The 13,834-nt window shown below is 40.8% G+C and overlaps 1 protein-coding gene across 2 annotated transcripts in view; it reads right to left on the bottom strand.

The window, feature by feature from the left end:
- Positions 1 to 7,981: 7,981 nt before the first annotated feature.
- GRIA4 (glutamate ionotropic receptor AMPA type subunit 4) overlaps positions 7,982 to 13,834 on the bottom strand; it is a 226,440-nt gene continuing 220,587 nt past the window's right edge. For both annotated transcript variants that reach the window (XM_042862478.1, XM_042862477.1), the window contains exon 16: positions 7,982 to 8,146. In XM_042862478.1, coding sequence (XP_042718412.1) covers positions 7,982 to 8,146 — 165 coding nt within the window. The remainder of the gene's footprint in view (positions 8,147 to 13,834) is intronic.

Genomic DNA, 13,834 nt, shown 5'->3' with positions numbered 1-13,834 from the left:
GCCATAGCACATAACCAGAAGAAAATGAACTAGTATCCTTGTGTTTCTGCAGAAAGAATAAATAATGAATATAAAAATAAATACTAAATTCAAGAGTATTGTCTGCAATACACGTGAAAGAATCAGTGTGCTTTAACTGTGCCTTCTCTTTAGGTCTGAGCTTCAGGTGCTCAGTATGGGAACTCAGGATGGTTCAGCTGGGAAGAGTCCTGAGACAACAGTGTAAGCAGTCTAAAGTGCAGAAGTTCATTTGAGGTTAGGAATGATGGAGGTCTGGAAGTACTATACTGTATTGCTTCACAGAAGTGGACTCGGTGGTTACAAAATCACAACCTTTACCAGAGATAAATGAAGACTTCTTGGCACAGAGAAGCCATTCAAGCTATGGCAGTATTGGATTTGAGAAGGATTTTGAGTTCAGTGTAGGTGAGCAGAACTTAGAAGGGAAAATGAGGTTTTTGAGAACCCAGAGCTGGGAAGGAAATTCACAATGAGGGTGAGCAGGGCTTACAGAGAGAGAGGTGTGATGGGAATATGCCAGACATAGGAGATGCTGTGGACATTAAATTAAGGAAAGGGAGTCGGAAGGTGGGGGGAACAACAGGAGTGCTGTGAATGGAAAAGCAGCCAGAAAAGCAGCTTATCTACAGCTGGCCATATGGACACTACACAAAGTGACTTGTGTGCATACTCTGTGACCACTACTGAGAGTGGTAAGATGGCATAGTATGACTCTGGTGGGGTGGGCTTCCCTTTCATTACATCGACTGGAAAAAAAAAGCTTCTGTTTCTTGGTGTGATTGTTAAATCTCCAGAGACTTTCTTCCATGTGGACTACAAATTGCTAGTGCTGCACTACAAACACACGGTCCCAAAAGGTTCCAGTGGTCTTCAGAAATAGTGCTGGGTGGAAATGTCAGCCCATTTCCTCTTTGGTCCAGGATTGCCATGATTGATTTATGGAAACAGTGCACACAACTTGACAAAAGTAAAAGCAAAATATTGATGGTAATGGATTATTTTTCCCAAGTTAATTTAATGTCACAGTAACTCCTGGCTTTCAGTCTTAATATGGGTTGTGAAAATCAGGTGGCCAGGTCTGAATGGAGGGAAGGTGAACATGATTGCAATCCTATCAGCTCAGTATGCCAATGGCTCAGGTGTCTTGTAGTCTTCTTTCAGGCTTTACATGTCTCCATGACAAATATAATGGGAGGAGAAGGGAGCAGCAGCATTGGAACATCAGCTTTCATCTTCTATTGAGCAACCTGTCTGAAAGCAGTGGCCCTAAATACACCCTCACCCCTGAGTCTGATCATATTTGATGGAGGGTAAGAGGAGATGGGCTAGAAACTGTGCCCGCATGCTTAGGAAAGAAACCTTCCCTTCAGTTCTGAAAACTGAAGAATTTCAGATTCAATTGCATCATGCTTGCCATTTCAAAGCCTTCAGTGACTGATCTCATACTTGGAGAATATCAAACCTGAGTCCAACAGTGCAACTCTGCTTGTCTAACTGCTTCTTTTCTGAGGGCTGCTGCAGCTCCATGGCAGCTCCCTCATACTCAGAAATGTCTCTAGAGAATGACCAAGCATACTTTCTTAACATTAATCATTGCAATAATTACTTATTTTAAAATGAAAATATTTTCTTTTGCTATGTTTTCTTTGGGAATGATACAATTCAGCGTTTCAAAAAGTGATTTATATCATTGCTTTGTGTTAGAGTTAGCATTAAATATTCCCTATGTATTTAAGAAACGAACTGAACTATTATACCCAGCCTTTATATAAATGAATCAATTTTCATTTATGTGCTACCTTGGGTCTAACCCATGGAATTGTGCCAGAAACAAGAAGTGAAATCAGCTTGCCTGCAAGTACGTGGGACCATCTCCCAGAGCCTTGTGGTGTTGCTCTGTTCAGTGGCATGTTGGCTCAGCACCTGAATAGTCTGCTGCTTTTTGCGTGATCTCCAATCCTGAAATAGATGGCAGTGTTCCATGGATTGCAAAGGGACATTAAGACACCTTGAAAAGTCTCTTGGAAAGACAAATTGCCAAGAAGTCTGAAGAGAAGTTTGGAGAAAAACATTGGAAATTAGACCTTGCATTCTTCAAATGCTAAACAGTAAATCAAGATTCAGAGGCTGCGGAGAAAATTTAAGTTCTATACAGAGAGAGTGGTGAGGTGCTGGAACAGGCTGCCCAGAGAGGTTGTGGATGCCCTGTCCCTGGAGGTGTTCAAGGCCAGGTTGGATGGGGCCCTGGGCAGCCTGGTCTGGTATTAAATGGGGAGGTTGGTAACCCTGCGTGTGGCAGGGGGTTGGAGATACGTGATCCTTGAGGTCCCTTCCAACCCTGGTCATTCTGTGATTCTATGATTCTGTGAAAGAGAGAAACTACAGAACAGGCAGTGTGCTGGACCTCTGTGAAAGAGGTGGGAACCTGTTCAGATGTCTTACATCTGAAGCCCACAACCCAAATCCCATTAAAACAGTGGGATACTGGCTGTTCTGGCTGGGGTTTTTCTGTGCCACTTGGGATGAAGAATTAAGAATTAACAGAGTAGCATAAATGCTGATATAGCTGCACTGATAAGAGTTAACTCACTTCAGTCATAGGAGATACAGATTCAAGTTCCTTCTGTAAACCTGGTTAAATGCATAAAGAAAGCTGCCTTGTACCTCCAGAGATGCTCAGAATGGCTGTGCTGATCTGTCTTCTGCCCTTTCCATCCAAAGACTTGTGCCTGAGGTGTGCTGCAGATGCATCTAGCATCAGGCCCCAGCAGGGAGATGCATTTTCACGTTCTCTCACCTCTACTTACAGAATTTTGATTTCAGGGCATCCAGTGGTTGCCATAATTAGAGCTCCCACCAGCTCACTACTGGCATCAGCAATTTTAATTAAAGTGTGCTAATCAACATAATCTTTTGGAGTTGAGGGTGATCAGTTATCTCTAGGTGGTAGTGCTATGTAAACAATAGAGGTGAGAGCAGGAGGGAGTCCTAAATCGCTTGTTTGCACACAGGTGGAAAGCAAGCTACCTCCAGGCTTCAGATGTTGTGAAACTGAATATCATAAACATACACTTTCGAGGTCATTCCAGTAACTCTGCCCTTGTATGATTGATATTGCAGAGCTATTCTCACTCCTTTTCATAATTTGCTTGTTGGACTTAGGTCTCCAGAAGTAGGAGTCTCCTTGTCAAGTGTAGACATCTGCAGAGTAAATGTTAACATACAAATCAGTCATCCTTGGTTGCCTTAATCAACAAAAAAGTAGAGATCGGTAAGGGATGATGGTATCTTCCATTAACAGTCATCTAAAATCAATCAGCTATGCCATATCATACACATTTCTAGGTATTTACAGTGGAGATATTAAAAGTTATTGTCATCACAAATGTCAACAGATATTCTCAGATATCCTTTCTCTTTTTTGCAGTCTTGTGGCCTGATCTGCTCAACAAGGTCTGAAGATTCTCTCCAGACACATATCACATACCCTGGTATGGTGGAAGAAGGAAAAGCATCACCTCTTTTGCAATGCTGTGGACTTGATGACTGCCGTAATATGTAACAATAACATTATTGGATTTAAACTTCTACAGTTTTATATCTTCCATATCCCCTGAAATTTCTACACAATAAGACCAAAGTAGGTGTAGAAGTCTCACCAGATCGGAATGTTTCACCTACATCACTGGTTGCATCTCATGTCAGACTGAGTCTCTTAGTGTCAGACTCAGTGCCTTAGTACCAGAATTTTCAGAAGAACAGATAAAATAGAATAACTGGATAAGTATTGTTTTCCTTCTTCAATCTTAGAAAAACATATGATTCCTCTTAAAGCACTTTGAAGTCCTCTTCCATAGTTTAGCCTTATCAAAATTCTTTACAGTTATTTAGAGATTTGTCACTTTTTAAAAAGAAATGTAGGGCAAGGCCTTTGTAGCTCTTTAATGTTTTGTGCTACTGGAAGGAGATGGATTGGTGCCCTTAAATCTAATCCAGGACCTACAGCAAACTCATAATTTGTTGGACTCCTAGTAGGACACCAGATAGAGTACTCAAAGGCATCTCAGGTGATCCTAATTACCTAGGTTTATGCAGTAAAAGTAAGACTTCAGTTGATCAAATAACTCTTTCAATAAGAAAATTCATTCAGCCACATGTGGCTATCCTATGCTTTTTTTCTGATTCTCTTCAATGGCTGAGGCATCTTTGGGACTGACTGATATGACTAGAGCTGATGGGACTCCTACTGGACCTGTAGCTGGAGGCCAGGCAGAATGGTATGGGGCATCGTGCTGGCACCAGATGTCTATGTCTAAGAGATTGGATCAAGTTCTGCTGTGTGTATTCTTTCTGAGGACAAATCTTTGAAAAGATGTGGATGATATTTGAGTAAATACCTCAACATGAATAGTATCATTTATTCAGTAGCTTCCTTTATTCATTTTTTCTCACTTTGAGCCAGTGATTGCCTCAGTGGCTGAAGAAGAAGCAAAACAGAAGCATGGAAAAGAGCTGAGGTTATTGTGCCAGGAGGACAGGATGCAGCCCAGCTGCCAACAGAAGCTGCATCACTGCTTCTTGGTGCCTTGTAGCAGCCCTGATCTAATGACAAAGCCTTGGATTCTCATACCCATAGTACTAGAAATCATAACATTCCTGAACCTGACCTGAGGGTGAGTTCTCCCACAGGTCATATTTCCTGCCTGTAGAAGGGAGGAGGTTATCTTCTGGCACAGATGCTCAAATGTCTTAGCAGGGAGAAACACGGATGAGTAAGTAATGTGAATCTATGGAGAAGGGTAAAACGCAAAAGAAAAAGATTCTGAGGGGTAGCTGAGATAGATATGCGAAAATGGTCATAGGAGTCATTAAAAGTTACCCCTTTGAATAAGATAATAGAGTAAGCTAATGTGGTGAGGGTGGAACTCCCCAGATGATAGTCTGTTCTCTGCTGTACCAAGTTCCCATCTAGTTACCTTTCTTAAATTTTATTATTTTATTTCAAATTCATAACCATGGCATTTTATTACAGGCATCACAGTCTTCTCTTCACCACATCTAACCAAGCTTTGTTTGAGCAAAGCATTCCCTGGCCAAGGACAAGGCTTGGAAGTGGTAAGGAGATGGAATTCCTGTGGCTGCTGGCATGTGCCCCGTATGCTACCCTATGGCAGTGATGCTCAATGGCAACACTGGTCTTGATGCTCCATCGAGAATCCTTTCCATGTGAGTCCTTGTAACTAACCTGGTAGTTACTGACATCTCAAAGGACTGCAGGGTTTGGCTGTCAAGTGGAAACCCATTTAGGCTCCATGGGGTGACATTTAAAAGTGCCGTGATGTGCCATCTGCTGAAAATGTGAAATAAATGCAATACATCAAAGAGACAGAGCAGGAGGAAAGAGGAGTAAAACAGGAAGACAGTAAAATATCCCAGGACAGCAATGGCATCGCTCACAGTCCTGAATGAAGGAAGGCTGAAGACAGACTCCTAGAAAAACAGACAGGCACAGTAGAACAGAGTAGACAGCATTCCTTATATTCAGTCTCCCAGGCTGTTCAGCCTCAAATCAGTAAATCAGTTACTTTACAACATTACAAAAAATCAAGAGAAACCTATTATATTTTTAACAAAAAGACTTTTTTTCTTTTTTTCTTTTTTTCTTTTTTTTTTTTAAATGGAGTTGTAAGAAGAAGTATGAGAGAGCTCACAGCTTTAATCAAGCAGGAAAGTCAGACAAGTCACCATACTGGCCACAGACAGAAACAGTTCATAGTAACTCATGAATGAAATAAACACACCAGTAAAACAAGGATATACAGTAGGTTGTGTCACAGCCATTCACTGTATAGTTAGATGCCCTTTCCCTCTGAAACACCTGCACACTTTATAGTCATTACGCCTTAGGGGTAAGCATCACCTTATTTTCACCTTTGCCTGCACTGTAAGAACTGCTCACCCTCAGCCTAGATTACAGTTAGTGGAAAGATACAGGCTTTTTGTGCTATGATTCAGCAGTTCAGTGTTTTAATGCCAGCTTTAAGATGAGATCATTCAATTTCATTTATTATTTCTCTCTAATGACTGTAAAGGGTGTCTGGAGTATTTGAGATAGAGAAATTCATATCTATGTTGTTGATACTTGAACTGAAGCTAACTCTTTGCTGTTTCATGCCTATCTGTATTAGACAGGATGAATCTCATCTTCATAATGCTTTTTTTATTTGTTCTTTGCTGCAGTTGGTGAGTGCTGCCCACCATTTGGCACCATTAGGCTCCGCTCTCAGCCTGCAATCCTTTTTGTGAGGGCCTGCAGGCCTGGGACCCAAGAGGAGAACCAGCAACTGAGGCTGGGAGGATTTAAGCTATCGACTTATGACCACTTGTAGGCATCAGAAGTTGTGATTAATCCAAATCTGATCTGACCTGCAGTCTGGACTCTGACATGGAACTGCTGCCCTGGTGGTAAGATCTTGGATTTGCAGACCACCACAGTGTCTAGCACAGCCAAGGGGAATGGCCATCGCATCAGAGTAGTGATGGATGTGCCTTCTCCCGTAGACACTGAATTTGATTCAAATGGTGCCTAGTAGCCTTTCCCTGATGTCACTGGAAGGATGTATGATGAAGGCTGAGGTTGCCAGGCACTGAGAAAAAATCTACATACCAAGTCAGTTTGAAAGATTACTTCCCCGCTCCCTAGTATGACGTCCTTTGAACTCCCCAGGGAACAAACACCATCACTAAATGCTTCCGTAACCTATCAGTTTCAGTGACTACTAATAAAATACCCAGTGAATAAACATTGCAATACTCTGACATTTTAGAGTTCTCTCTCTGTAAAGGCTTCAGAGTACTTCACAGACGTGCACTCAGACCATATTAGATAAGGTCCTGCATCCTGGAGCAATTAACGAACCACTCTGTTCAATTTCCCAGGTGACACCCCTACTTGTCCCTAACGATCAGAAAACAACTCAAGCTCTGGCGATATTATAAGAACGTTTGTTGTTTTATTCTTTTTGGTGGGTACAAAAACCACAGTTTCTTACACAGAACAAGATTATAAATAATATCTGTAACATGAGTGACCCGTAGTCTCTTTTGATTCTACACTGCAGACTGACGATGTATTCTAAACATTTTTTCATTTTCTTTCTTGTATTAGACAGATGCAAATCTGTGGAACACGGAATGATGGAACAGAATGAAGGTAACAGCAAACAAGAGGATGACCAACAACTTTTATAAAAAAAAAGTCTCTGAATTTTATTACAGTGATGGCATTTTATATCAATTATTGCAATGAACTGTTCCCTAAGATGGTTAGAAAAAAGAATTGTGTTGTCCTCTACCGAATTTACATCAGTTAAAAAGCAAGCATGTTTCAATATTCCTCTTTTTTCAAAGAAAATGTAAATAATTTCTTTATTTTTTTTCACAGGATTTACATATTTATTATTTTCTTATCACAGTTTAGTGATTCATTTCTACAGCTGAACAGCTGAATATTCTTCCATTGTATATATTGATGTTCTGGAGACACAGGTTAGCATGTTCATTGACTTCTATAGCTATTTTTCTCTCTTTGTCAAGACAAAGACTGAAATGTTCTCTTTTCTGAGCATGTTCTTCACAGTTTAATGCGCTAAATTGGAAAGTCTTATTAGTTTTTAGTCCACTCAAGTGAAATTTGTTGCTGTTAATACGCCCTTCCCAGCCCCCTCCCCCCAACAAAACTAAATTATGAATTTTCCTGATATAAAATCTGAGTTTGGGTTTCCGAGCTGAGCTCATGCACACATTGTTGCTGATGATGACTGGCGCATTTGGACGTACTTCCCTTTCTCAGCCAAATTATTAGTTCATCAATGACACTCCCATGTCGTTACAGTCTGTGCTGTGTTCCCATCAGTCACCAACACAGTTTAATTAAGGCACTCAATTATTTTTTTGGTTTTTATGGTAGGTCCGATGCAATTACAGCCAATCCTGAACTTTGTCTAATTGCAGTTCCGGAATGCACAGCCTTCGGGCAGTCGGGAGTCAATACGCGGCCATTTTCACCCACACTCCCCGTGATGGATAATCTGGCTTTGTTTCTTATGGCTTCAGAAAAGGTAAGCTATGATCAAAAATAAAGGAGAAGAGAAAAAAAAAAGTGTTAGAAAGGTTCTACCCTTCAAGAAACCAGAACACAGCAAACACCAAAATATTAGATTTTAGACATCTGCATTTTTTTGTCATTTTAACATTATAGTTAATAATAATCATATATACAAAATACATAGCATACTAGGGGAGAAAGGCTCAAAATTCCGAAGTTAAAATTTATTACAATAAATCATCATCCATTTAAAGAGAAATTCCAAATTTGAACAGTAAATTAACAGAAGAAGGAATACTTTCATGTAAAGTACTTCAAACTACATTCATATATTGTGAAATGAGAGTCAAGACCTTTCATGAACCTGAAAGTATTAGCACCTTTGAATAAAGTTATGCACAAGTATTTGTAGACTGAGACCTTTGAAGAGGTATTTCAAGGTAAAAAGTAACTACTGAAAATTGCTTACAAATCGTTATAGCTCTTTCAATTATCTTTGTGATAATTCCATGGATCAAATCTAAAGAAGTTATTACTTCTATTCATAGTGCATCCATTCACAAATCTCTTTTCCTATATGTATTTTGCTGTAATCAGGAAAGGCAAATATAGTTCACTGAGAAAACACATTTTCTATGGTTTTCTACATTAAAACTAAATTTTCCACAAGAGGATTTTAGATCCTGCTATCTCTAAGTCATTACCTTCAGTTAAGTCAAACAAAATATTTTGTTTAGAGACTGATTGCCTCAAACAGAAGAAAAAACATTTATAGTTCCAGCTAACTTCAGCCATTCGAAAATAAGGAATCTAATCTAAGAAGGCTCTCTTGGAATGATAGAAAAAGCCAATGTGCACCTGGCACAGCAGGCACCTGAATTACACTGTATTGAAACAGATTTCAGAGACACTGTGTTAAGATAATAATTAGTGGGTAATTCTCATTTCTAGCCAACAGAAACCATACTCTGTGCAACTAACTCCTATAACTAATGTGCAGGGATGCAATCTGGAATACTGATTGGAAAAAATGGGATGCAGGAGAGTGCATTCATGTAGGAGCAAAGGGATGACAAACATAAAATCATTTTATTTGCCTTGTTACTAATCTCTGCATTTAGAGCTTTGTCCCTCTGAGTACAGTTTCTCCTTCCAAGGTAGCAACGAAATCCTAAACTGAGATAAGGGAGATTCACTTAAAACTCCCATTCTCTGGGTACACCTCTAAGAAATGCACCCGCCTCATATTGCATTGCATTACTAGCTCCTTCCAAGAAGAATTCTTCCAAGTATAGCTGCCCTTATGGCGCAGTAGGATATGTATAAGAGCAACTTCCCAAATCAATCGCTGGAAAATTCTCAGGATAAGGCCCAGCTTACAAAGGGTGTTGTGGCATTCTCCTCAAGCTGAAAACTTTGGCTTTGTTAACCATCAATTACAACATCCAAAGTAATCCTTTGAAAAGTCTCCCTGCTGCTGCACTACTCTGTGGCAGGGATTGCTACCCAGCAGATTTTATCCTAATTCAACAGCTAGATATAAAAATCGAGAGATAGATAACGAGTGAGTGAGGACCTGGACCCACACAGAGTTCCACTAAATACAAAAGACTTCAACTACACCCAGCAGCAAATAAAAAACTACATTTACACAGATACAATGCAATGTGGTGGAATTCCACATGGTGCATGTCCTGTTGCAAATGTGCATCAAGGATTGTCCATCTGCAGAAATGCACAGAACGTGTTTTGGTCAATGGCAAGAAAAGGTCTTTAGCTGAGTTCTGGGCAGGGATGGGAGACCAGACCAGATCAGAATGCAGTCTGGGTTGGAAACAGGACAGCCTACTCCAGATTTGGTGAATTTCCCAGCAGATTGTCACGGCGTACAGCATCTTTCCATCCCTCTGCCACTGGGAAATCAGAGCTCATGTTTACAGGGGATATAGGTGATACACTGAGCTATGCAAAAGTTTATGTTTTTCTAGCTTTGTGGCTTTCTGGCCATTGACAACATGCTCAGGACAGAAAAACACTGAAAAAGGGATCTACAAAAAAAAAAAAAAAAGAAAAAAAGCAAATGAGAAAGAACAATTTCTCAGCAGCCTTCCATGGAACAACAGAAAAAGCTGCACTAAGGCAACTCCCCTCTGCTCACAGCACAGGGTAACAATTCAGCAGCACACTGCAGGAAACAACCCAGACAGTCGACAAAGCCAGCAGGAGCAGGTCAAACTTGTACTCAGGAAGTTGCCATAAAGCAAACTAACCAGATATGTGTCTGTGTTTTGTTTCAAACTAAGCTGTGGGTAATGAGCCAGGCTAATACTGCGCTTGATTGTGCTGCTACAATTTCAGATTTATGGCCTGGCTTTAAAAATGGTTTCAGGAGAGGCTGGGATAAGAGGGAAAACTCCTGCTATTTGCTAAGAATGTTAGGAAGTCACTGTTCAGTAAGTACTCAGTTAGTAGTGTTACTTTCAAACTTAGCCGTAGTTAGTTTTCATATTAATGTCATTAGTTTTGATTAAACTAGTTGTTCACTTAATCACATGAAAATGTTGCCTATCCTCTTCCCAGCAGGAAATAGGAATGTGGGAAGCTGATCTCCTCAGTCTATGTAATGTAAGTACCCAGTTGCTGGGTTTGTTTGTTGTTTAGATGTCTCTAGCACCTGGGTCACCTGGGAATGTCTTTGCAAAGATATTGAAGATGAACTTTCAAATACTTTCACTATATGGAATATGAAATTGGAAGTATATAAGTCAAGATAGGCACATTACAGATTTACTGAGCGGTCTTTTACTATTTGGCCTTGTTAGCCATTCATTTTGTAATTTCATGTAAATATATATATAAATATATATATTTGTAAATTTTGTAGTTAATTTGGTCGGTTATAACCAGCACAAGGTGGGAGCGCAAGCAAAAGCAGTGGAGCTGGGAGCTGGCTGGTGAGTCTCATGGCCCACGGTGAGGACTGTGGTGGTTTTGGCGGCTCGGAAGGTGCCTGTGGGACAACCCCTTTGTCGCTCATGGGTTTGACAGGAGGAAGCCAGCAGTGGTTTTCTCTGAGCAGCTGGAGAGAAGTGTCGGCTCCGCATTTCCTCCAGATATCAAGTTGACTGGCTTACCAATAAATAAAATGGAAAAGTGCTGCTCGGGGAAAGGGAAGGGATTGCTCCCACTTCAGAGCACACTTCCTTCCCTGCCAGGGGCAGATGCAATAGTCTGTCCTCCCTTCTGAACATCTTTACCACACGTTTGTGTACTTGTCTTATGTTTCCATATTCTGCTGCCTCGCAGACTGGCGAATTTCCCTGTAGCTACTCGTTTCTTACTGGATTCAATTAGAAGAAAAAAAATAGTAATAAATGTTAATTTCCAGGTGGGTTATTTAAGCTGTTTTCTATTAGTTTAACACATAAATAATTTAAATTATTTGATGTCAGCTTAAAAATAAGCATGTGGGTTACTCATGCAGGTTAGAACTGCCAAGAATCTTTCTGTATTAGCAAGTTTTAGTTCTAATACGATCCCTTTACACCTCAGATAAATGAACACATCTGGGGTTTTGAGGTGCTAAATGCAGACATATGTCTGCAGAAATATGTGTGTGCAGCACTGTGGCTCTGTGCTGCTGTGGGCTGGCAGAGGTCTATGAGCAGTGTGGGCAGGAGAGGGCACATAGGTGGCACCACACTGCTGGTGAGTGTAACCTCACCTCAGCAGGCTGCCTCCAACAAGCAGAAGCTCTTCTATGTCAGGTTCATATGCTAAGATTTCTCTAGTAACTAGTACAGCAAACAAGATAAGGAGAAGGAAGAATTTCTGAAGTCAATAGATATCTGCTCAAAAATCCAAAGCAATTTCTATTTTTTTTTGAAAATTTTTGAATGCCTGGATCTTGAAATGCTTTTTAAAATGTTATCAGAAGTTATCACTTGGGCAAAGATGAATTTTCAATAAAACAAAATGCCGGCTTTAAAAAATTAGTCATCGGGACTAGTTTTGCTTATGAAAAGGCACTTATCATTGGAACTTCTTGTCATATGCACACATTGTTCTATGTATTGGGCTAGGGATGCTCTCAGTGATGGGCACTAAAGAATTCTTGATTAAAGGATTTTTTTTTTTGCAGTTACTTTCTTGGGATTATTTCATGGAATCAGAGACTCATAGAATGAGTCTGCCCAGGGTTCCGTACAACCTGGCTTTGAACAACTCCAGGGATGGGGCATCCACTGCTTCTCTGGGCAGCCTGTGCCAGGGCCTCACTTCTTTTTAAGACCTTTGTTACAGAGAACAGGCTGTGAGCTTGGATATTGTCACAGTAGTGACCTGTACCCCTGGAGCCACGATGACACCTGCTTAGCTGGGTGATCCATCAGCAAACTGATGCTTTGCTGGCTGTGCACAAATCAGGCACAGTAGGATATTAGGTTCCATGACAATGCACATGTACCCAGGGCCATGAGTTGTGTACAACAGAGAAAAACAGAAAACTGCACCACAACATGTTTGGGAAACTCCCCAGCCAGCGCATGCCAAGCCCCCCCTTACCATGAGAACCCACCTATTCCTTGCAGCGCTCCAGCTACCATGCTCAAGCACCATGCTCTGCTCACTCTGTGTCTGCTCTGTACTGTATGGTTCGGTACTGTACCGGCTGTGTCTTTAGCCTGTATGCTCCTCGGGACAGGGACCTGCTATGTGCTTGGCACACTTCACCTATAGTACAGCGCCGTGTACTCCAGCGCTATATGAATAATAAATAAAAAATAATAATCGCATCTCCAGTTGTTTCCTCTGAGTTTTTTTTCAAGGTGGCAACATGACATTTCTATTCATCTCGTTTCGCTTAATTTTTGTTTGTTACTTCCTCTACAGGGATAGCTCAGTGATTTCAGGAGGATGTAGCTGTTTGTTAGAAGAGACAGAGATTGCTGTGTGCAAAAGAAGGGGACTCAAAGTAGCAATGAGATGGCAGCGTCCTGGCAGCACCTCTGTTACAAAGCAGCCAGAATAGCTTGGAAGCTATGGAAGAGTTATGTTTAGAAGCTGCGTGCCATTTTCAAAGGTCAGGGGAGCTGATTTGACTATTTTACTAATGATTAGTTGGCAAGATAATCACCGCATGGATGAGATCAAATGCATTAGTAAACTATTCCTGCATGCTTTCTAAGGGGAAGTATGCAGGATGCAGCTCAGCAATTATCAGCATTTCAGGCTGAAATCACTGCATGAGCATCTGAAAACTGTGAGTCCAGAGCAAGGAAAAGGGCATATTTATTGAAGACTGAGGACAGTAGTCTGAGTCTGTTCAGTGGTTAGTGATTTTGTTGGTTATTATGGTGGGCAAAGCTTGACCTGAAGCAGGATATTGTGGGGGGGAGGGAGGAAAAAAAAAAAGCCACACAATTAGCATAAAACATGTACTGAAGGGAGGGTGAAGGAGAAGGGTGGTGAGGAGGAGGAGAAGATAAAACAACATTTAGACTTCTTGTAACAGTGCCTTGTCTTCCATTAGGTTGACTATGGTTCAGTGACGTTACCTATCCTAAATCCTCATTGTAAGATCCAGTTAGGGCCAACAGAGAATAATAAAAGCTTACATCAATTTGTCACCAGTAGAGTGCCAACCTTTAGGAGGACAGACTGGCCAATCAAGTAATTAAACACTGGCCCTCTGGATATGTATTTTAG

Source organism: Lagopus leucura, unplaced genomic scaffold (genome assembly GCF_019238085.1).
Source record: "Lagopus leucura isolate 7727_CA_CO unplaced genomic scaffold, USGS_WTPT01 Super-Scaffold_702, whole genome shotgun sequence".
In the NCBI taxonomy this organism is placed as follows: Eukaryota; Metazoa; Chordata; class Aves; order Galliformes; family Phasianidae; genus Lagopus; species Lagopus leucura.
Note: the sequence above shows the minus strand (reverse complement) of the source record. Positions and strands in the feature narration are given on the sequence as shown.